Below are 26,099 nucleotides of genomic sequence, written 5' to 3'. Positions count from 1 at the left end.
GCCTAGGTCCTTTTCACTCTACCACTGTCAGTGTAGTACCACAGAGTTGATACGATGCTCTGGGGTTGCTGTTTCCCATGTGTAGTACTTTACATTTGTCAATGTTAAACTTCATTTGCCACCTCTCAGCCCATCTGCTCAACCTTTCCAGATCCTGTTGCAGCAGCAGCATAGTGTCAGTAGTGTCCTTGACAAAACCCTGCCAACCTTTGTATCATCTGCAAACTTGGACATTAAGCTTGATATACCATCATCAATATCATTTATAAATACAGAAAACAATAATGGACCCAACACTGAGCACTTAGGGACTCCACTAATAACATTAGTCCACGATGAGCAGTGTCCATTGATTACCACTCTCTGTCTTCTCCCCCTCAATCACCCCTTTATCCATAGCAGCAATTTGCCTCCAATGTCACACTGCTCCAATTTGTGTAGCAGTCTTCCATGTGCAACAGTATCAAAAGTCTTTCTAAGATCCAAGTATATAATATCAAAGTTATTCCCTGCATCCAGTTCTTTTGTGACTGCATCATAATATCCAATCAAGTTGGTCAGGCAAAACTTCCCCTTAACAAAACCATGCTGTGTCTGAGCTATAACTGAAGTCTTGTCTAAATGATCCTGCAGTGCTTCTTTAACCAGTGCCTCCATTAATTTTCCTGGAACTGAAGTTAAGCTCACAGGTCTATAATTACTTGTGTCAGCCTTTGATCCCCTTTGTGAATTGGGGTCACATTTGCACATTTCCAGTCTATGGGTACCTACCCTGAGTCCAAGGAAGCTCTCATAATTATGGCTAAGGGTTTGCTTACTTCCTTTGCTGCCTCCTTTAATATAACTGGATAGATCCCATCCACCCCGGGTGCCTTTCTTGTGTTTATCTTCAACAGTTTCTCCTCCACTTTACTCCCAGTTATTTCAAGATTCTGTAGCTTACTGCTAGAGTTGAATACACCTCTGGCATTCCCCTTGCTGAATAACTCCTCATGTGTGAATGTCGATGCAAAATATTCATTTAGTTTGTTAGCTACCTGAGCAGGATCATCAACAGTTGACCCATCAATATCAAGTGGACCAATCTGATTCATCCCCTTCCTTCTAGAATTTACATAAGTAAAGAACTCTTTGCTGTTTTTCTTTGCATCCCTTGCCAAGGATTTCTCGTAATCTGCCTTCGCCTGCCTAACCTCCTTTGTAACTTGGCTGCATATCAACTTGTACCTATCATAGGCTTCTGTGTCATGTGTTAATTTGTAAGTATCCCATGCATTTTTCTTCTCTGCCATATGCCTCATTAGTTCATCTGACATCCATTTTGGCCTAAACCTTGAACAATATTTCTTAGTTGGTATGTAAAGCCTAGTAGCTTCCAAGATAAGTTCTTTGAATGCTTCCCATTTTGAATTTGCTGTTGGTAACATCATCAGTTGGTCCCACTGTATAGAATTTAAATACTGTGTCAGTTCATCGTAGTCGCCTTTACGGAAGCAATAACCCTTCCCTTTACCCCTAATGGTAGTTACCTCTTTGAGTAAATCCCACTTCAGCACACTGTGATCACTGCCACCTAGTGGTTCATTTATCTGCAGATTCTTAATGCATGAAGAATCACTGCTGATAATCAAATCAAGAGTATTACTCCCTCTAGTTGCCTCCAGAACATGCTGATGTAGAAAACAATCATCCAATAAATCCACAAAAGCCCTGCTAGTGTGTGAGTAACCAGCCCCCAAATTCCAGTCAATATCTGGGAAATTAAAATCTCCCATTATAAGACTCTCTGATTTACTGGCCCACTCTATTTCCCTGTACAGTTCCTTCTTGTACTCATCAGAGTCATTAGGCCTATAGCACACTCCTACTCTCAATTTTGATCTCCCAATGCATATGTCACACCAAACTGACTCAACACTGCACTGTCCGGCGATGTCGACTGGCTTCACTTCCTTGGTTTTTATGTGTTTCTTAACTAATAGCATAACCCCTCTCCCCTTCCTATCCTGTCTATCCTTTCTGTAGACGTTGTACTCCCCAAATTGCAGTTCTGCATCCCTTATATCTGTGTGACACCACGTCTCTGATATCTCAACAATATCTGCCATTGATGTTTTCAGCAATACCTCAAATTCATCAAATTTATTTACTAAACCCCTAGCATTGGTGTACACGCAAGTATAGCTGCACCTGTTTCTATTCTTAGCTACCCTAACACAACCCATGTGTTTACTTGTACCGCAATGGCTCCCAGCAGTCTCTGAAATACCATGCATCTTGTTTTTCAGGCTTCTGCTCATTCTAATAGAAGCAGTGCAAGAATCTCTTTCACCTCTGCCAGTGGCTACTGTCAATCTATTGGTCTTTGTCTCCCCCCAAGCTAGCAGTTTTCCGACCCACCTAACACTGCCTCGATAGCATCAGCAAATATCCTTGCACCCTTTCTATTTAAGTGTATCCCATCCCTGTAGAAGCAATCTCTCCTGTTAACAAGTACAGTCCAGGCTGAAAAAAATTCTACCCCTTGAGCCTTGCACAATCTTTCCAGGGCCGAATTGATCGACAAGGCTCTCATCATATACTCCCTCTTTCGTGTCTGGGCAGAATTGCAGACACTTTCAAATTCAACCCTAATTCTCGGCTTTTGTTCAACAGTGACCTGTACTTGTTAAGTAATTCTGCCGGTCTCCTACTCTTAATATTATTAGTGCCAATGTGTACAACTATATCACCTTTTGTGCCCTTAAAAGATGATATTCGCTCTACAACGTCATCAACCTTTGCCCCTGGCAGACATACTCTGGTCCTGTTCCACCTATCTTTTTTACAAAGCATGTTCCCTGTTTCCCTGACAATAGAGTCACCGACAACTACTAGTTCCTTCGGGACCAGCGCATTCTGCCTTGGGGGTTGTCTCTGTGTCACGCGATGCCCAAGTGCAAGCTCTGGCGTTGATGTGGGCAGCTGAGAGCTTGATGGGCCCCTCAATTTAGTTTCTTCGAGGGCATCCACCCTGTCCTTCAAGCTCTCATATTGGCCCACAAGAACGCCGAGTTGTTGCCTGATATCGATACACTCCTTGCATCGCGCACACACAAAGACATCCCCCTTGGCAGTATCACGTCCCGTACCCGATTGCTCTGCAAACAGCAAGCAAACAGTGCATTTTATAAGGCTGTGAGTCAGAGGACAACTGCCCCCCTCAGTTCTGCTCTGAGCCACAGCACTTCCATTAGCTTGAGCCTTTTGCTTTGCTGCTCTGGTCTGAGTCATGATTCTATTAATTTATTAATTAATTATAATTAATTATGTTATGTTATTAATTATGTTAAATATAATTAATTATATTACGTTTGTAATTTAAGTCGTTATATGTATTTATTTAAACGTACAATTTAACTGCTAACGAAGTTCAACTAACGCTATCTAGTACGGTATATAACTATCGTATCACAAAGGCGGGAAAATTACGAACGGTAGCGGAGTTGAAACACGTGGAAACCTTTACCGATACATTTATGCAATTACAAGGCCGAGTAAAGAATAAATACGCCAAATTAATCAGAAAATCACAAAATAATGTTATACTACTAAATTTAAATCAAAAGTTTTAGAAAAACAATAATTTCAAATCAATAAATAAGAAAAATCCACTTAGCGGCTTTGAACACGACCGTCTCTAGTAGCCTCATCAGCGTTGTATAATATTGAAGCTGTTTATATATATATATATATATATATATATATATATATATTTTTTTTTTTTTTTTTTTATTTGAGTTAAGTTATAATGTATAACATGAAATGAAAGCTAGTAAGATCGCTACTCAAGAAAAACCAAAAACCTATACAGGTGCTAAACGTAACCTGGAAAAAATATATATATGCCAAAATAACATAAAATAAGCAATACAAGTGTACAATTAAAATATTAATTATAGGCGATTAGATACACTGAAAGGGACTTTTTCAAGGGCTAACCCTTTCAATGTATCAACCATAATTAGCATTAGCATTAGTAGAGGCATTTGATGCAAGAAAGCAAGCTTATGCAGCATCAGCCAAAAAAAAAAAAAAAAAAAAACCCACTTCCACTTCACCCCTCTGTTCGTTCAAAATACCTGTCCAGCTGAGCCTTAAACTTATTTAGGCTATCAACCTCCACCACAAGGGATGGCAGTCTGTTCCACCAACCAACCACCCGCTGGCTAAAGGCAAATTTCCGCACGTCTATCCTACATCTGTCTTTCCTCAATTTGAATTTATGCCCTCTCAGGTGATTTTTCTGAGCTAGAGGAAGAATTCCATCAGCATTGAGCATGCTTAAACCATTCAAGGCTTTATACACCTCTATCAGATCACCTCGCTGGTGCCTAGTCTCCAGACACTGTAATTTGCAAAACTTAAGCCTTTCTTCGTAAGAGCACCCCTTTGTTCCATTCACTAATCTTGTTGCCCTTCTCTGTACTCGTTCCAGCAGCTCTACATCCTTCTTGAAATGAGGCCTCCAGACCTGTATACAGTACTCTAGGTGTGGCCTGACCATTGCCTTGTACAATGGAATAATCACCTCCTTATCCCTGCTGGAAAAATTCCTGTATATCATTGACAATACTCCATGAGCTACTCTTGCAGCCCGTCTGCACTGCTCAGAGAACTTCATATCTGCCTGCACAATCACCCCCAAGTCCCTTTCATTCTCTACCACTGTCAGTGTAGTACCACAGAGTTGATACGTTGCTCTGGGGTTGCTGTTTCCCATGTGTAGTACTTTACATTTGTCAATGTTAACGAGCTATCCGTTTCTGTAGTCATCTTCCAGCATAACTTGTCCGAATGATAGTTAAAAATTAATGAGATAGAGAGCCATAAATATAAAAAAGGTATTTTCGTTGATACATTCCAATTTAGCAGTATGCTGGCAAGATGACTGTTAGCCCGACGGATAGTCAAAAATTTTAATTAGAGAAATAGATATATCTATTTTTAGGCTTTTGTGTGTAGTTTATAATATATGCAGTCTAAGCGATTGCCAAGAAAAGTAGAAGCTTGTGCTGCTAACTAAGGCGAACGGTAAAAGTAAAAGTATAGGTATAGTATCTCAATCCCCCTCGAATACTCTAATAGTTCATGAGGTATGAAAAAATAGGGATAAAAAAGAGAAAGTTAAAAAAGCATAGAAAAGCTAAATCATAAACTAACTTAGGATACAACCGGGAGCGTAAATTCCCGACCTTTATAGTAAGGGATCCTGGTTATGGCAAGCAATGTAAAGACAACAAAATGCGTAAACATTACGTTGAGAATATAAATGCTTACCACGGTATGGCCAAAGTACAAAAAACCCGCATGAATCGGCACATGTAGATTATATACACACATACCGACCTAAGCCCGCCCCCTAGGAAAAATAGTTAATATCGTTGAACTATATATAGGCAGGCAGTATCCTACTGATATTGCCTGCAATCCTATATCTGTAGATATCACTACTCCAGATTTGACAGTTAGCAACTTGTAATAAACATGTGGCATTTACTGATATTGCCTGCGATTCTTTTGCAGTTGGCACTACTACTCCCGATCCGACAGAGCTAGTAACTTACAATAAACATAATAGCAGCTATCTAAAATCCATTTGTTGTAGCAATACACTATGTCAGACCTGTCCTTACATGAGCAACAACCACAGTACTAATAACCTCGACGCTCCTGTTTTTTGCCATGCTAGTGGGGTTGTGTACCTCATTAATTGCATCTTATGTGAAGCAAAATATATTGGGCAAACTGGAGGGGAGCTACATATTAGAATTAACGTACATAGGTCTCACATTAAAAATTTTGTAAATATTAAAGACATTGAACTACAGCACTTTCAAGTACACAGCTTTAATAATACCACTATTACTATATTAGCTATTGAAAGAAACCACAGCACTCGGTTAGAAATTGAAAATATTAATATATTAAAATATAAAACCCTATATCCATACGGTCTTAATAATAAATTTAATGGACATTGCTACACCAACAATAATATAAACGAGACCTGTATATATAGCCTGTTTCGAATAGTAAAAAGACCCAAAGCTAACAGAATAATAAAAACTTATAATAGCAAAAAAGCCCGCACACGAAATATAACAGACGATTTTACTGACATGTTAATAAATTGGGATAAACCTGTTATACAGGTCAAACAGATTCATGATTTTATATTTGTGTTGAAGCATAGTAAGCTCCGAGCACTTGCCACTATCAACTATACCTATAGGCATAAGAATTTACACCTTAACCACCTACTTAAGGATATATTTAAATTTATGTTGAATAAAAAAACTAAAACTACATATGAATATATCAACATTAAATTTAGCCACGCATTATTGGATTATGTTGGCTTAGATAAGATTATCAACTTATACAAAAGTGATTTGCCTATTGCAAATGCACAGATATGCACCAGATTCAGTTATAACAAACCGTTTGGACTTACAGTCTGTAATTACAAAAAAAAAAACAGCTACTAACCTTGTCAATAGTGATATTGAGACAGTATGCTTTTGCCATTTACAACAATATCAGGCCTATGTGGACAAACACCATAAGCATATTATAACCGGAGATTTGAGCATCATAGACTATCCTGAGCTGCGTGAGATTCTTTCATTTGGATTTAAATTTCGACCAAAAACCCATATTAATACCAATGCCATCATTAAGCAACTACACTCAAATCTAATGAAATTCAGCCTAAAATTATCTTAAAAATATAATACAGTAAACCCCCGCTATTCGCAGGGGTTACGTTCCTGAGAAATGCCGCGAATACCGAAAACGCGAATACTGAGTTATGGCTCCCATAGTAATAAAGGGGTTCCGTTCCAAAGTATGAAATATATAAGAAAAACTAGTCTAAAATTTTGTCTATGTATGTATTATATGTACCTTCATAATATGACTATGCACATAGTGAAATGCAAGCATATGGCATCCAAATGAAAATAAGAAACAATTTAATATTAAATGTAATATTTATTAGAAATTTCGAACAAATCTTTCAAACCAGCGCCTCTGTAGAAAAAAAAAAAAAAAAAAAAAACTTATCCCGCCAGTGCTATCACCAGTTTCGCTAAAGTGTTGATAAAGGAGTTTTGCCTTTTCACGAATGATGAGTGAACTTAACGGAATTTTATTTTTTGAGTTCGGTCTTCTATCCACAGATTTAAAGCCTTTCCCATTTTTTCTAATTTAACATCACGAGTTACAGAGCAAATTTTTGAAGCAACTAGCGCATTTTCACGGACACTACGGCAGATTTTTTGATTGATCGTACCATTGACTCATTGATTTTAGAATGTTTTGCCACTGAGGAGACACTTTCACCTTTAGAAATTTTGTCTATTAACTCAATTTTATTCGCTAATGTCATCACCTTCTTTGATATTTTCACATTTCTCTTGTTATTCGTAGCCATATTTTTGTACGGGTTAGAAAGAACTTGTCCACAATAAAGTCACTTTCGTCCGTTAACACGCTCGAAAAAGTCTGTTTTACACTGCAAAACGGTAGATTTATCACTTTTATAAGCATATCAATTTATAAATTGATAAATTTATTCAATTTATAAGCATATAAATTAAAAGCAAACGACAAAAACTTCCATTGCAAGCGCATAACACATACTGAACAAGGATTAGCGAAAAACATCCACGCTGGCGATTTTGTCACCCCTCTCCCCCACCCACTAAGCTGTTTTGACCGGGAAAGATAATTTTAGCCACGCCCATGTTTTTTTATAGCGGATAATATTCACGGCGCTTTAAAATTCACATTTTTTTAGGTTTCATTTTATATTAAATCAGCAATCGCGAATACGCGAAACCGCGAATACAGATAACGCGAATAGCGAGGGTTTACTGTATATCCTTAGAAGCCGTCCACCTGTGGCTTACACTTACTTTCCAGGCTATCAAGAAACAGATAAGGTCCATATGCAATAAACTACCACCTACTAAGGTTTTTAATTTAGCTATAATTAAACAGAAACTTAAAATGATACAAAATAAGTTTATACTTACTACCATTGATAAAGCCTCTAATAACTACAATATTATATGTAAAAAAAAAAATTTTACACTACCATATTATTAAACGAACTTAACAATAGTACCACTTACAAATTAGTAACAGACAAACGTAACTCTATTACCAAGAAAATATACGGGCTTGGCATAAAAAATTAAAGCTAACTAACCATAACACCATATATCCATACATATACTGTATACCTAAATTTCACAAAACTCCTACCGGTTTTAGATTTATAACTTCGTGTAGGGATAGCTACGCTAAGATTCCACATCGCAAACTCGTTAATTTACTTCATACTATTTCTGAGGACACTGGTCATTCCAAAATTATTCTCAATAATAGACCGGTTTTAAATTACATTAATAGTAACATAGACATAAATACTATAGAACATATCAATACATTTTACTTCGATAACTTGTTTACTAGTATCCCTCATAACAGCTTAAAAACTGTGTTTACTGATTATTATAATAAATATAAAACTATTTTACCTTGTGAGAAATACTACTGGGATGTACTACCTTTGTATTTTCAACAACTACATATTTAATGGTAGTAACTTATATAGGCAACACACAGGTATACCTATGGGTGCCTGTAGCTCTTGTTTAGTGGCTAATCTATACCTACACCACTTTGAAAGTAACTTTAAACGCAATATTATTATATACAGATATATCGACGATTTGATAGTTTTTAACATGCCAGATTTCCTTACAGAAGCAATTAAATACTATCCGCCAGAATTAATATTAGAACGAACTAACACAAACAGTTCCAAATTAGTTACGTTCCTAGACTTAGATATACGGATAGTAAATAATACGGTACACACTAAGCTGTATGACAAACGTAAAGATTTTCATTTCAATTCTATAGATCTCACCAACTGGAACTCTAACATCTCTAAACGGATTCATCGCAATATCATAATCGCAAAAGGTATCAGAAGATTATGCATATGTAACAAGACCGATTACATTATAGATACACTTATAGATTTCAGATCTAAATTATTAAAAAATTGCTTCCCGCACTATATAATTGCACAATATCTTTATAAGGCCATATTGATAGGCAATAATAAAGGGCGCTATAACCTTAACACACAATATATCATGGATAAAGTCTTAAACCGGCACTGATACAGCATAGCCGCTGTGGATTGTTTTCGTGGTAGTTACGTTACTTCGGCTTACGTAGCCTTTGTTGGACTTGTATGTATGTAAATAGTAGGCACTGCACATGGAGTAAGTTTTATATAGCTTACACACATTAGAAACGTTATACCTATATTTGCTCTATGGGTAGGAACTTATTCTGTTAACATCTACAACTACTTCGAGAGATATCTAATTGTGGGCATTTTTTATGTATATCATTATGCAGCATATAAAAAACTGCAGAGGGCGCTGCATATTTTAACACTAAATATATAGTTCAATGATATTAACTATTTTTCCTAGGGGGGGGGTCTTCGGTCAGTAGGTGTGTATATAATCTACATGTGCCGATTCACGCGGGTTTTTTGTACTTTGGCCATATCGTGGTAAGCATTTATATTCTCAACGTAATGTTTACGCATTCTATTGTCTTTACATCACTTGCCATAACCAGGATCCCTTACTATAAAGGTCGGGAATTTACGCTCCCGGTTGTATCCTAAGTTAGTTTATGATTTAGCTTTTCTATGCTTTTTAACTTTCTCTTTTTTATCCCTATTTTTTCATACCTCATGAACTATTAGAGTATTCGAGGGGGATTGAGGTACTATACCTATACTTTTACTTTTACCGTTCGCCTTAGTTAGCACAAGCTTCTACTTTTCTTGGCAATCGCTTAGACTGCATATATTATAAACTACACACATAAGCCTAAAAATAGATATATCTCCTTCTCTAATTAAAATTTTTGACTATCCGTCGGGCTAACAGTCATCTCGCCAGCATACTGCTAAATTGGAATGTATCAACGAAAATACCTTTTTTATATTTATGGCTCTCTATCTCATTAATTTTTAACTATCATTCGGACAAGTTATGCTGGAAGATGACTACAGAAACGGATAGCTCGTTAATTATGGTTGATACATTGAAAGGGTTAGCCCTTGAAAAAGTCCCTTTCAATGTATCTGATCGCCTATAATTAATATTTTATTTGTACATTTGTATTGCTTATTTTATGTTATTTTGGCATATATATATATTTTTTCCAGGTTACGTTTAGCACCCGTATAGGTTTTTGGTTTTTCTTGAGTAGCGATCTTACTAGCTTTCATTTCATGTTATACATTATAACTTAACTCAAATAATAATATACAGACGGATATAATGTTTAATCGTTTTTGATGGCATTAATCAGATCTGTGACGAATTAATATTACATATTAGAAATAATATTATAAAATATATAAATTAACTATCCTATTTTCTATTTACATACTTGTATATATATATATATATATATATAAACACCTTTTGGATAACTGGATTATGATCAAAAGCAACAATTTTTCCATAAAAATTGCAATTCTTTAGCTAGTTCTTTTCACTTAACATCTCAGTGATTTGTATTCCTGTTTAGAGAATAAAATGTTGTAAATATTGTATTCCATAAAATGAAACATATTACACATAAATCAAATTAAAGTAATTTCCACTTAATACTCTGATTTTTATTCATGTAGAAAATGTACTCTATGCTGGGATTATTTCTCCCTTTTTTTTCTTTTGATTAAAATTCTGGTTAAGCACAATTAAAAAAAAACCAAAAAAAAAAAACCCCAAGATAATCTGAAAAGCACTGGATAAAAAAATAAAAATAAAGCATTACATGCAACTCAAATAAAGGTACAGCTTACCTTGATGGTGGCTTCTATAAGTTTAGAATCATCACAGAGTGACTCAATGAAGAAAAGTTTGTAACAAAACTTATGACACACAATATCATAAATCAACTTCCTTCTTTCATATGTAGTATTGGTAGCATCATAGACCTATATAAATATAAGAGTATTTACTGGTATTCTGAAAGCACTGGTATTCTTAAGGATAAATATAGCAGTACTATATAGTTTGCGAGCTGTAGTTCTAGATACTGTTTGACTAAATTTACATAGTTTCATTAGATATTATTTGCTATTCAATTGCAAACCTAAAGATAACCTCTTCTCTCTCATTTCAGAATTAAGTGCAACAGCCAATATTCCCTGGTCAAAGTGTCAATTCCAATTTTTGTACGCTTAAATGCATGAACCCAATGGATGTACATAATATGCAATAGGGAATGCTTCAGTTAATAATGTCTACCCGCACCACTAAGTTGTCTAGTTTCCAAGGCCTGTAGCAAGCACCTTAATATTCTTCTCTCATATGTCTCATTAGTACTCTCACTAGACAAATCACCTGTGTTGCAACCCTTTCAAGAAGCTCGATACAGAATATTCCGAATGCAGTCTCACCTCTTGTACAGTGGCAGACAAAAAAACTTCACTTGTAAATTTTGCAAATAAATGTGTTTTGCGCTGCATTGTGGGTTGCAGAAATGTTCGAAATGCATTTGTTAGATGGGATATATACCTCTCTGAATGAAATCCAATAAAAACATTCCACCTGATATACCTAATTGCCATAAATATATTTCCAAAGGGTAAAATGCATAATTAATAGAAATATGAGAAATCATGCAAACGGCAATCATGACAACCAAACATACATTTTATTGCATTTACATGTACAAACTGAAATAACAAGTTAACATAATAGTACTAAGTTAAATCAGCATATACTGTAAATCAGGATGTACTGTAAATCAGCAAAATATTATTTTTCTGATTTACAGTACATCCTCAATATTTTGTTGTTCCTCCTCGAGCTGCAATTACAGCCTTGCAGCGATCTGGCATAGAATTAATGAACTTCTGGATATACGGTTGTCCAATTTTGTGGTACCACACCCTTACAATGCTCTCCTGCAGCTGAATCTTACTTGTTGGCTTCTGAGAAATTTTAGATGACATTATGTACCAGCAATTTTTAATAGGGTTCAAAGCTGGACTGTTTCCGGACCAGTCCAACACTGTAATGCCAGCATTTCTGAGGTGTGACTGCACTTCAAGGGAGAAAAAACATTGGTGTAAGTAAGTTTTAAGCCTTGTGAGACAAGAAAACAAACACATCATTAAATCTAAATGGCATAAAACTTATCAATTTTGCTGTGTGGCAAGGTGCTGAGTCCTGTTGAAAAATGTGGTTTTGGACGTCAGTGTGGTGATCCCTAATAACAGGTTTCAGGCACTCCTCCAAGAAAGCAGTGTAGGTACCTGCATTCATCGTTCCATTAATAAACTTAATTTGCCCCACCCCTTTGCTTGTTATGCATCCCCAGACCATCTGACCGGTCAGAATTTTACAGTCAGTGTTATGCAGTCAGGATGGTATGCTTCCGATTTTCTTCTCCTGGCATATCGCTTCCCATCTAAGCCATACAGGCTGAATTTCGATTCGTCAGAAAAGATGGTGTCCCATTGTTCTTTTGTCCATGAAACATGAGTTTTAGTGCACGCAAATTGCTTCTTCCTCATTTGTTGAGTCAACAAAGGCTTCTTCTTGGGCTGATAGGTATACGACTACATTCTAAAAGCTGTCTTTGGATAGTTCATGCACTTTTTCAACACCAGGGGCCATCTCAAAGTCCAGATTTAGATCAGGAGCACTAGCATGCCGATTACGAAGGCATAGTCGTTTCAAATATCGATCTTGAGAAGGCATAGTCACTCTCTTACGGCCTGATCCAGGTCTTCTTTTCATATCACCAGTTTCACGCTTTAATTGCAGCACCCATGATACTGCTGACTGGTGGCAGTCTATTTTATCAGTGATAGCGTGTGTAGAGAGCTCTTCCTGGAACCAAGCAACAGCTGCACTTTTTTTTCTTGGTGTCAACTGACCATATGGAGCCATGCTTACACCTCCACAAAACAGGATACTAATGAGCATGTATACCCTTCCAACACTGTATTTATAGAAACAGCTGATGCAATAGAAGCATTATCTGACGCAATACCTTTGCTTTGGCATCAAACAAAATGACTGTAATCAAACAATATCTTATACGTTTTACTACAAATGTTACTTTTTTTAAGGTGATGCAGTATTTTTGTCCACCACTGTATAGTGAAACAATAACCTCCCTCCTACCTAACTACAAAGGTATGATAAGTCATTAATAAAACACCATGTGCCTTCCTGGTCATCTTAAACTGTATGGTAACCTTAGTTTCTGACTGTATTATAACACCATTATCTCTCTCTCTCCCCCCTCATTTACACTCTTCACCACTAACCCCGTCCAACTTCACTCCAGTGCTTAACTTATTCTTGAGCTTTTATTTCTCAAATGTAGAACCTAACGTTTGATAGCATTAAAATGAAACTGCCAATTCCCCCAACCATCCATAAAGCCTGTCCCAATCATTCTGAAGGGATTCAGCCTGAACTGCATCACTGACCACCTTCCAGCCTCCATATCACTTGTAAATTTCAATATCATATGCTTTACTAGCTTGTCAATATCATCAAAACAAATCAGAAACAAGAGTGGTCCAAGCATCACAACTCAAGGAATCTTATCCCATTCTGAAGAGTGACCATTTATAAATAACAACCCTCTGCCTCTTGTCCTTCAGCCATTTCTCAATACACCAGAGGATCTTACCTGTCATCACAGTATACTCCAGCTTGTACAGCAACCTACAAATGTGGTTCCATATCAAATGCAGTAACATATCATACCAATTTTCTAAAGTTATAAGTATACAACATCAAAACTGCTTCTTACATCCAACTTCTAGGTATCCATATAACAGGAAGGGAAGGAGTCACTACTAATACAAATGCTACTGAAAGCAAAATTTACAAATAAGGTCATGGACTCAAACATATCCTTTTAATGAATTACATACACACTATAAAGTGGTTGCAGACCGTTAATGAATTTGTTACAAAATTAAAGAACTTTAAAGACCATCTCCACTTGCTAATACAATAATACAACTATAACAGATTTTGATCCCTCAGTAATCCTTCATTAAGTTTAGTGTTTGTTTGTTTGTTTGTTTTTTTCAGAAAATCCAGTGATTTGATATTTGAGTGTACAAGTGAGCAACAGAATACAAAGAAGTTCAACAATCTTGTATCCATAGGCCTGTTGTAATGCCATATTATCTATTTTTCTGCCATTTGAAAGTTCCTAGAAGGACAGTGATTTCCCTAAGAATTTCTTCTCATCCTGATTCTGTGCATTAAGCCAACAAAGCAATGCCTGAACATCGAATAACTTTTACAGCTTTTGCAGTAGATGACTGCCTTTGTAAACAACTTTAATGCTGTCACTTGCATCGACTTATATGCTGTTTGGAGGAATTTCTATCCTTTCACAATTTTTGCAGCCATGGGCTTGTCCTCAGTAGGATTTAAACTGCTGCCTAGTTCATTAGCATTAGTAGAGGCATACGATGCAAAAAGGCCTCCATAGCCGAGTGAGCAGGAGCCGGAGTGCAGTAGCACACGCTCTTTGAGTAGACCAGGGTTCAAGCCCCTGACTGCTGAATACGGTCGATCTGCCAACCCGCACTGGACCAGCATGGCAGATTATGGTCCATTTTCCCTCAGCATGAATTGTTGAGGAGGCTTCCATCCTGCAGTGGGTTGATAATGGCTGCACTTTACCTTTTTTTTTACGATGCAAGAAAGCAAGTTTATACAGCATCAGCCAGGAAAAAAAAAAAAAGACCCTCCCATTTCATCCCTCCATTCGTTCCAAATGCCTGTCCAGCTCAGCTTTAAATTTATTTAGGCTATTAGCTTCCACAACACAACAAAAGATGGAAGCCTGTTCCACCAATCAACTACCCGCTGGCTAAAGACATATTTCTCCACATCTATTCTAAAACTATCTTTTCTCAATTTGAAACTGTGCCCCCTCAGGTTCTTAATCTGAGCAAGAGGAAGAATTCATCAGCATTCAGCTTACTCAACCCATTCAAGGCCTTATACACCTCAATCAGATCACCTCGCAGGTGCCTACACTCAAGGTGCTGCTATTTGCAGAACTTAAGCCTTTCTTAGTAAGAGCACCCCTTTGTTCCCCTCACCAATCTTGTTGCCCTTCTTTGTACTTGTTCTAGCAACTCTACATCCTTCCTAAAATGATGCCTCCAGACCTGTACACAGTACTATAGGTGTGGCCTGTCCACTGCCTTGTATAATGGGATAATCACCTCCCTGTCCCTGCTAGCAAAATTGCTATATATCATTGACAATACTCCATGTTTGTTTGTTGTTTGTTATTTGGTTTTTAGGAGCATTAGCAACTAAGGGCATATTGCTCCGGGGATATGCGGCAGTCATTCCCTGACCTTTCCGCATCCTCCTTATTTGGTGGTCACGGGCTCGAACCCTGGTCTAATCAAGAAGCATGTGCTATACACTGCTGCTCCTGCCCACCTGGCTATGGAGGTGCCAAGACCCCTTGACCCCTTGCAGACTGGCAGCCAGTCTGCACTGCTCAGCAAACTTCACATTTGACTCTACAATTACCCCCAGGTCTTTTTGACTTTTCACTTCCCTGAGTGTAGTAGTACCACAGAGTTGGTACATTTCTCTTCAGTTATGACTACCAATATGCAGTACTTTGCATTTCTCAATGTTAAACTTCAGTTGCCACTTCTCAGCCCATTTTCCCAACTTATCTAGATCCAGTTGGAGTAGCATATTGTCTTTACTGTCGTTAACAACCCTGCCAACCTGTGTATTGTCTGCAAACTTGGACATTAAACCTGATACACCTTCATCAATATCATTGATAAATATACAAAACAACAATGGGCAAAACACCAAACCCTGGGGAACTCCACTAACAATATTTGTCCACGAAGAGCAGTGTCCATTGATGTCATTGTTATTTGGTTTTTAGGAGCATTAGCAACTAAGGCCATATTGCTCTGGAAATATATTCGGTGGTCAGTTCCTGACCTTTCCGCATCCTCCATATTTGATGGTCACGGGCTCAAACGCTGGTCTAATCAAGTAGTGTCTACTAAGCACTGCTGCTCCTGCCCACCTGGCTACGGAGGTGCCAATGTGTTCATTCATTCCCACTCTCTGTTGTCTCCCGCTCAACCATCCCTTTATCCATTGTAGCAACTTACCCTTAATGCCATACCTCTCCAATTTGTATAGCAGTCTTACATTTGTAACAGTATCAAAAGCCTTCCTGAAATCCAAGTATATGATTTCAAAATTATTTTTGGCATTCAGTTCCTTTGTGACCACATCATAGTATCCAATCAAATTGGTCAGACAAGACCTCCCTTTAACAAACCCATGCTGTGTCTTAACTATTACTGCAGTCTTGTCTAGATGATCCTGCAATGCTTCTTTAACCAGTGATTCCATTATTTTACCCGGAACACAAGTTAAACTAAGAGGTCTGTAGTTCCTTGTGTCACCTTTTGAACCTCCTTTGTGAATTGGTGATACATTTGCACACCTCCAGTCCCTAGGGATCTCCCCTGAGTCCAAGGAAGCTCTCATAATTATGGCTAAGGGTTTGCTTACTTCCTTTGCTGCATCCTTTAATATAACTGGGTAGATCCCATCCACCCCAGGTGCCTTCCTTAAGTTTAACTTCAACAATTTCTCCTCCACTTTGCTCTCAGTTATTGCGAAATCACTTAGCTCTTACTTAGCAGCTATCAATAGAAATATTTTCTTTAAATTTCGTAAGAAGGTCAAATATACGTCCAGGAAACTGATGTTTCGATATACAGGGTGTCTCAAAAATATTGGTACAAACGTTTAGGGGAGGTAGGGTTTTTTTGGTAGTTGTTGCCGCATCAGCTTCTGTGGCCATAATGCACTTCCCAAGGTTTTTTTTTGCAGTACTTTGATCCATGCCCGAGGCGGGATTCGAACCCGCGACCTTTGGGTTGCTAGGCAGGCACTTTACCCACCCGGCGGGGAGGTAGGTAACATCTAAAGGAATGTGAATCGCACAGTAACCCATAACCGGAAACATCACTGTAAATCGGTAGACGGCGCTGTTTATCAGTTCGTGAGAGGGAAAATTTCTGGTTTACTTGTTCAAACAGTAGTCGACGTACAAAGAGCATGCATCGATATACGAACTGTGAGCTGGTAGACATGCACCTAGCGTATGGATTAGCAGAGGGCAATGGACGAGCCGCTCAACGAATTTATGGAGAACGCTTCCCAGATAGACATGTACCGCACTACCGTTTCTTTGCGCGTGTGCATCAAAATTTGTGCGATTACAGGTCATTTAGAGGTAACAGGAGTAGTGCAGGCAGACCCCGTTCGACGTGAACTCCCGCCATGAATGAAAGTATGTTGAATGCCATCCAGAATAATTCCAACTACCAGCACACATGCCGTTACCTCTGCCTTAGGAGTGTCTCGTTGCAGCGTACAGCATGTCTGGCACGATGATTCCTTACACCCCTTTCATCTCCAAAGGGTTCGGTTACTGCTCCCCCAAGATCATCCTGCACATGTAGCTTTTGTGCAGTGGTTTCTCCAAGAAAGTGTTCAAGACTTGAATTTTCCAGCCTATGTTTTGTTCACAGATGAGGCTTATTTCACTCGGGAAGGCTAATTTATCAGCACAATGCTCATATGTGGGCTCACGACAACCCACATGATGTGCACCCCCATGCGGCACAACATCACTTAGCAATAAATGTGTGGGCAGGTATGGTCGGTAACTGCTTAGTCGGCCCATACCTGTTACCATCCCGCATGAACTCCGCTAAATATCGGATCTTTCTTGAACAAGTTCTACCAGGGTTACTTGACGATGTTCCAGCAAATGTGAGATGCAACATTTGGTTTCAACATGACGGGGCGCCCGCCCGTTATGGAAGGTGTGTTCGTGACCATTTGAACAGGTGTTTTGGGCGTTGATGGATTGGCCATGGTGGACCCGTTGCCTGGCCCCCACGCTCACCTGATTTATCGAGCCTTGATTTCTTTCTGTGGGGGGACTCAAATCTATCGTGTATGAATCACATGTGGAGACAGAAATGGATCTCGTAGCGAGACTCGTCTGTGCTGCTGCTACTGTCAAAGAAACTCCAGGTGGGTTCGACCGTGTCCGCCAATCCATGCTGCGTCGGTGTCATGCATGCATCGCGTCTCGTGGTGGAACCTTCAAGCATCTGTTGTAACACCATGAAATGCATCCATCTCATACTCCATTGTTAATATTATGTCAAATAAATGTTTGCCACTAATTACTATCTTGTGTCATTTCTGCTTCTTGTGCTTCTGCTACTACTTTCCCGTGACGTTTCCAGTTATGGGTTCCTATGTGATTCGCATTCCTTTAGATGTTACCTACCTCCCCTAAACGTTTGTACCAATATTTTTGAGATACCCTGTAGTCCTCTAAAAACAATTACGATAAAGGGAACTTTTTTTTTTATGAAATACGCATTGTACTGATCAGTTTTATGACAGTTTTTTTTTTTCCTTCCATTTCTGTGGCTTCCAAAAGATGAATTTCCTTGATTTTTTGGTAGTAGATACAATACATATCAAAGAAACGAAATACGGTATTTTTGTTTTTCAAAAACAATTCATTGCAATTCTTTCATACCACAATTATGAAAAGCAGTAAAGCAAAATGTTCTGTCAGAGCGATGCAAAATACTGTTCGCAAGTAGTGATGCTCAACTGTTTTTTTTTCAAGAAAGTTGCTTACATTTTTATTTTCTCTCTGGATCACCATGGTAACGCTAATGACATTGTTGCTGATGGGGTTTTAAGTGCAATGGCTACTTAGGCCATATTGCATTTATGAAAGTGGTGCATACTGCCTGTGTTTGTTGATTTAGAAGCAGTTAAAAACGGCTATACAATCCTATCCATTTTAGGAAGGAGAAGAATTCTGCGATATTTGATTTTTTGCCTATGATATGGCTAAGTGACAAATGTTCCTTTACATTTGAGAGAGAACTGAATGACACTAGTCAAGCATTATCGTATAGAGCACATTCCAGAAGTATGTGTTTGACTGTGAGTGGTGTATGACAATGATTACACTGAGGAGGGTCATTCCCTGACAAAAGGTTGTTGTTGTTGTTTGGTTTTTAGGAGCATTAGCAACTAAGGCCATATTGCTCCGGGGATATGTGGTGGTCATTCCCTGACCTTTCCGTATCCTCCATATTTGGTGGGCACGGGCTCGAACCCCGGTCTAATCAAGAAGCATGTGCTACGCACTGCTGCTTGTGCCCACCTGGCTACGGAGGCACCCCCTGACAAAAGGAAAAAATGGGTTAAATGAGTATGGCCAATTCTGGCTCTGGCTAGAATTATTTCTTCTTGTCTGTTTGCAATGGGGCTAGAAGCCCATAATTTTGGTAAAGGTTTTATTTGGAATAGTTTATTATGAAATTGCGCTTGCCACTGAAGAGTCCATTGATCTTTACATATATTTTGTATATTTATTTTATAATCTGTGAAAGGTACTAGGAATTCTTTGGGGCTGAGCTGGATGGATTTTTGGCAGCATCATCGGTAATTTCATTGCCTGGTATTCCAGTATGGCCTGGGATCCAGCAGAAGATAACCTTTTGCTGATGCTCTCTAAGATGTATCAACTGTGTTTTGATGAGCTTTAATAACGGGTGAGTAGGTGGGGAATTGTTTTGCAATGCTAATACGGAACTTTGTGAGTTGTATATTATGCTTTTTTGAATTGATGTATGGAAAATATTTTCTAATACAAGCTTTATGGCATATAATTCAGCCGTGTAGCTACTACACTCTGTTGGAAAAGATAGAGAAATTATAGTATCAGGGAGTACCACTGCTGCACCCGATCCACCCTCAGACTTCGATCCATCTGTATATATTTTAGCGAAGTCGGGATAATGTTGAGTATGCTCAATGTGTAGCTGTTGGATGTTAGAGTCTGATAGAGAGTGTTTTCCCCCACTGGTGGAAATAATTGCCACAGGATGGCATGTTGACAGACCATTGAAGGTCATGATCTGTAGGATCTTGCAAGATTTTATTGAAGTGTATATCCCAATCTTCTGCTAGATGGTTTAGCCTAATACCAGCAGGCCAAACTGTCTGTGGTTTGTTTCTATAGAAGGTCATATACAGCGGATCGTAAAGTATAGACCAATTCGGATGGGTCACCTGGCTTTAGATCTTGGTTGCATAATTCAACAGCAACATCTTTCTCCTGATATTTAGAGGAGGTTCATGGGCTTCAACATACAAACTTTGCACTGGAGATGTTCTGAATGCACCTAGTGCTGTTCTAAGAGCTGAATGATGAATAATGTTGAGATGAAATAAAACACTCTCCCTAGCAGAATCGAAAACAGGCGTGCCGTAGTCCAGGTGTGATATAATTATGGTTCTGTATAAGTGAAGCAGGCTGTAACGATCTGCTCTCCATGTTGTCGCTGATAAGACTCTGAGTATGTTCAGTTTCTTTTGACAATTAGTACGGAGATATTCAATGTGCTTTTGGAAGTTTAACTTACTGTCGAAAAGTAATCCTAGTAGACGAATAGTATTAGCTATGGGAAGAGAATGGTTATTCAAGTGAAGTTCGGGTTCACGATGCATATTGCATCTGGTACAGAAGTGAATGGCAGTAGATTTCTGGCTGGATAGTCTATAGCCATTTTGTGTCATCCATGTCAGGATGCGATTAAAAAAATTGTAGTTGACATTCAATGCAATGCATGTTTTGAGAATGACAGGAAATTGAGAGATCATCTGCGAAAAGGTACGAATCTACAGTTTTCGGAATGAGTTCAATTATATGGTTCATTCTCATTGAAAACAAAGTGGCACTGAGAATAGACCCTTGCAGAATTCATTCTTCTTGGGTAAAGACCTTAGAGAGGGTTCCCCGGTAATGAACTTGAACGTATTTCTGTTGAAGAAAATTTTGGTAAAGTATGGTAAATTACCTCTCAGGCCAAGAGAATGTAGATCGTTTAAGATGCCGAAACACCATGCAATGTCAGAGGCTTTCTCAACATCAAGACACACCATGACAAGATGTTCCTTCTTGATGAAAGCATTTCTAATATTTGTCTCGATTTTGATCATGAGATCCAATGAAGATCAGTTTTTCCGGAAACCAAATTGGTTGTTGTTAATCAGGTTTTGGGACTCCAGGAACCAAGTGAGACGACGCTGTAACATTTCCTCAAGGGTTTTGCTGAGACAGCTGGTAAGGGATATTGGCCTGTAATTTTGAGGAACAAAATGATCTTTACCGGGCTTTGCAATTGCTAGTACATAAGAATGATGCCAGGAACTTGAGAATGTATGTTCGGAAAAAATTCGATTGAAAAATATTAGCAGCAAGGATCTTTGATCCAAATTTCGGAGCATTACATAATATATTTCATCAGGGTCAGCAGCACTGTTTCTTGAGTTGGTAAGGGATTGCTGCAGCTCAAGCATGGTAAATGGTTGATAATAAGGTAAAGCAGAATTGTCAGTGAAATTTAATTTGGATTTCTCTGCAACTGTTTTAAGTTTTTGAAATGTTTGATCATAGGTCATAGAAGAGGACAACTGAGAAAATACAATTCCCAATGCATTTGATATTTCTGTCAGAGTAGAAAGCTCCTGCCCATTCCAGTTCAGTAGTGGGGTGGATAAAGGAGGAAATTTATTGTTCAAGCATTTTATTTTTCTCCAGATTAATCTGATATCGGTATTTTTATTTACTGATGAGGCAAATTTAATCCAATTTTCTTTTTTGGCTTTGCGTCTGATGTAACAAGCTTTTGCTCTAAGACGTTTATAATTAATAAGATTGGAGGTGGTTGGATGTTTGCGGAAAAGGTTCCATGCTTGGTTTTTCTCTTTTTTCGCATGGTTGCAGTCTTCATTCCACCAGTAATTTGTTTTTCGTCTATTTCTTACTTGATATTGAGGAATGGCAGCAGATGTGGCTGTCAGAATTTGATTTGTTGTTGTTGTTGTTATAGTGAGATTTATTGGCACAAGGGATACTATGGCCAAATTGCACCTGTTACTTTTGAAAATTCATCAATACATTATAGATGGGTCTAGAAGTGGTTGCATACATTGATCATTTTCAGATAAATAAACAATTCTGATAAATTGGCATCATCTCCAAGTATATGTCTTAGTTGCAGTGGTTTTTGTGAATTTAGTGGAGATCTGAAATATGCAATTCTAGCTGAATGGTAATGTGGACACTATGATAATATGCTTCACGGTAAGTGTGGTACTACAATGCAAGCAAAGTGGAGGATCTTCACCTATCAGTAAAAATAGGTGAGTTAGATGTGTATGGCCAATTCGTGCTCTTGCAAGCACAACCTCTTCCTGCCTGTTTAATCAGGAACTGGATCTCCATAGCTGTGGATTCTGTTTTATTTGAAGGAGCTTGTTACCTGTTTGGTGATGCCACATTTCAGACCATATCTCAGTGCATATCTGCCATATGATTGATTTGTAGTCGGAATATGGAACTGGGATGTAATTGAAGCAAGTAGGGTGTTTTGCTGCTTCATCTGCACTCTTGTTTCCTGGAATACCAACATGGCTGGGTATCCAGCAAAACGTGACGGTTTGTTTATTTCCACTGAGGTGATATAACTGAGATCTAATTTGTGGGATAAGTGGATGGAAATTTTGGGATTTATTCCATAGGGCATTCACAGCACTTAAGGAGTCTGTGTATATTATGATCTGGGTGTTTAGAGGATCGTTAAGGAAATTTAAAGCCATTTTGATTGCATACAGTTCAGCTGTAAAAACACTGCATTCACGTGGTAACTGGACAGAAACAGTGGTTGTAGGACTGATTACTCCAGCTCCTATGGATATATCAGTTTTGGAGCCATCTGCATATATTTGGAGACTGTGAGCATTGGCCAATGCATGAGCCACATATAACTGTCTAATACTGTTGTTCGATAGGGAGTGTTTTCCCCACTGAAGAAAATAGTTATTGCAAAGAGGTGTATAGATTGCCCATGGTGCTTGTACTGCTTCTGCAGCTTGAGATATATTTCCAAGATAGATGCCCCAGTCTTCTGTTAACTCTTGTAGCCGAATACCTGCAAATTTATTTTCATTGGGTTTGTTTCTATATAAGTTTACCCACTGAGGTTCAAAGAGATATGTCCAGATGGGGTGAGAAGGGAGGCTACATAATTTGGCTGCATAGCTAAGAAGCAATACTTTTCTCCTGAGATTTAGTGGAGGCTCACTGGCATCTATATACAAACTTTGTACTGGGGATGTCCTAAAAGCTCCGGAGGCAATCCTGAGAGCACTACGTTGGACTGAATCGAGCCAAGCCAAAGCTGTCTTACGTGCAGAATCATAAACTGGTGCTCCATAGTCCAGACGAGATCTTATTAAGGTTCAATATAGATGCAGAAGCGTGAAGCGATCGGCTCCCCATGCCACGGAAGAGATAACTTTGAGGATATTCATCTTTTTCATGCACTGCATCCATAATTGCCTTATATGCGCCTGAAAAGTAAGTTTAGTGTCGAGTACTAGTCCCAAGAACCAGATATTGTTGCTAAGTGGTATTTGCTGGATTCCTAACATTAGTTCAAGATCTGGATGCAGCTGACGCTTTTTGCAAAAGTGGATAGCAGTTGTTTTTGTTGCAGAGAGGTGATAGCCATTATGAGATGCCCATGATTGTATTTTGTTTATTGAGAGCTGCAATTGACGCTTGATTGAGTGCATATTTTGTGAGTGGCAGGATATTGTAAGGTCGTCTGCATATAGATAGGTGTCAACATTAACTGGAATGTTCTCTGTTGCATTGTTTAGTTTGACTGCAAAGAGCGTCGCACTAAGAACTGAACCTTGTGGGACCCATTCTTCTTGGACAAATGTGCGGGATAGAGAATTGCAGTAACGCACTTGAAAGGTTCTGTTTTGTAGAAAGCTCTGTATGATTAGTGGTAGCTGACCCCGGAGTCCTGTGGCATAAAGATTTTGAAGAATGCCATAGTGCCAGGTAGTATCAAAGGCTTTCTCTATGTCCAGACAGACCATGACAAGATGTTCTTTATGGATGAAAGCATTCCGTATGTTGGATTCTGCCTTGATTATAAGATCTAGAGTTGACCGATTTTTTTCTAAAACAGTACTGGTTCCTGTTCATTATCAAGTGAGATTCTAGGTACCATATGAATCGAGCGTGAATCATTTTTTCTAATGTTTTACCAAGGCAACTACTAAGAGATATTGGCCGATAGTTCTGTGAATTTGATTGATCTTTGCCAGGTTTAGCAAAGGCTAGGACTATTGAGTGGTGCCAAGAAAGAGGGTAGTAGCCTTCAGAGAATATCTGGTTGAAATATCTCAGTAATGAGTTCAGAGCTTTCTTCTTTAGGTGTTTGAGCATAATATAATGTATTCCATCAGACCCTGGTGCACTATTGGCTGACCTATTTAAGGAGCTCTCTAGTTCGAGTAGTGTAAAAGCTCAATTATATGGAAGAGATGCCGCTGTATTAAAGGCAAGCTTATGTTTTTCTGCATTGGCTTTTATCTGTTTAAAGGCTGACTCATATGCAGATGTGGCAGAGATTTCAGAAAAGGATTCATCTAGGGCATTTGCAATTCCTACTGCAGAGGAGTAATCTTTATTCTTCCAACTTATAATAGGTGTTGATTCCGGGTGCAATTTTACCATTCAGCTTTTTAATTTTATTCCAGATTTTTCTGCTCTCTGTATTTTTATTAATGGTGGAATTTGATTTGTGATGTGCTCAGTAACACTGTTGGTGGAACAGGACTGGATGATATAGTTGTCAAATGATATGTGTGATCTGTATTTTGTCCAGTCAGCCCTTGAAAATTTCCATTTAATTGGATTTTCTGTTGGGAAAGAATGAGATGTTTGAATTTTGCAGATTATCGGATAATGGTCGCTGCTATAAGGATCACTCAGAGTTACCCAATCTATACTTGGAAAAAGGATTGGGGAACAAATGGAAAGGTCTATTGCAGATGTTGAACCTGTAGGGAGATGGATATACGTGGGCATGCCAGTATTTAGTAAAGTTAAATTCTGCCTGTCTATCGACATTTCAATAAGTTTCCCTCATCTGTCTGAGATAGGGGAACCCCATAGTGGAGGGTGGGCATTAAAGTCTCCTAGTAAACAAAATGGAGATGGTAACTGCAAAACAAGATCTTCAATTTCCTGAATAGTATATTGATGATTTGGCAGAAGACGGATTGAAACCAGTGTCAGGGTAATACCATTTATAATGCGAGTGGCAACAGCTTCTAAGGAGGTTTGTAATGTGATGCGTCTGGAGGGGATGCTTGAATCCACGAGTATTGTTACTCCTCCGTGAGCACTGTTAGTGCCAGTTCTGTCTTGTCTGAACATAGTATAATTTTTGATTTTGATTGAGATCTGAGGTGTCAAATTTGTTTCCTGCAAGCACATTGCAAGAGGTCTGTAGTGGTGAATTAATTCATGGATATCATCAATGTTACTGCGAATGCCTCTACAGTTCCACTGGATGATATGTTCCATTATTTAGATTTGTAAGAAGGAGATGAATTGGGCTGCTTTTTATAAGTGGGTTGTTTGTGACTATCTAGTTTAGATTTTTCTTTTCTGGGAAAGTTAGGGCGTGTTGAATCATTGTTATCTTCCATTTCACCATCTGCATGTATTTCGAGAAGATCTTGGGTGTTCATATCATCAGTATCCATCCTTGTTGAGGGGGTTGATTAATCTCAATAGGATCTGGTTTTTGCATTTTTTTCTGTTACTTTAGTGTGGTTATGTTTTGGATTGGAACTGTGAGAGTTGTATTGGTACTTTGATCTATTGTCTTTGGCTTAGGTGTAAGCTGAGTCAATAGAGCTGATCGAGCCCAGTCTGCGATCGATTTATCTGGAGAGAGTGACACTTCCGTC

The 26,099-nt window shown here is 38.4% G+C and overlaps 1 protein-coding gene across 1 annotated transcript in view; it reads right to left on the bottom strand.

Moving 5' to 3' along the window:
- The window catches only part of LOC150090289 (6-phosphofructo-2-kinase/fructose-2,6-bisphosphatase-like), a 260,154-nt gene that overhangs the window by 175,785 nt on the left and 58,270 nt on the right, over positions 1-26,099 (bottom strand). Inside the window, exon 5 of the mRNA XM_090369065.1 lies at positions 10,958-11,092. Coding sequence (XP_090225191.1) covers positions 10,958-11,092 — 135 coding nt within the window. The remainder of the gene's footprint in view (positions 1-10,957; positions 11,093-26,099) is intronic.

This window comes from Mastigoproctus giganteus, chromosome 2, assembly GCF_048544385.1.
Source record: "Mastigoproctus giganteus isolate SK-2022 chromosome 2, ASM4854438v1, whole genome shotgun sequence".
In the NCBI taxonomy this organism is placed as follows: Eukaryota; Metazoa; Arthropoda; class Arachnida; order Uropygi; family Thelyphonidae; genus Mastigoproctus; species Mastigoproctus giganteus.
This window is presented reverse-complemented; position numbering and strand designations above follow the sequence as displayed.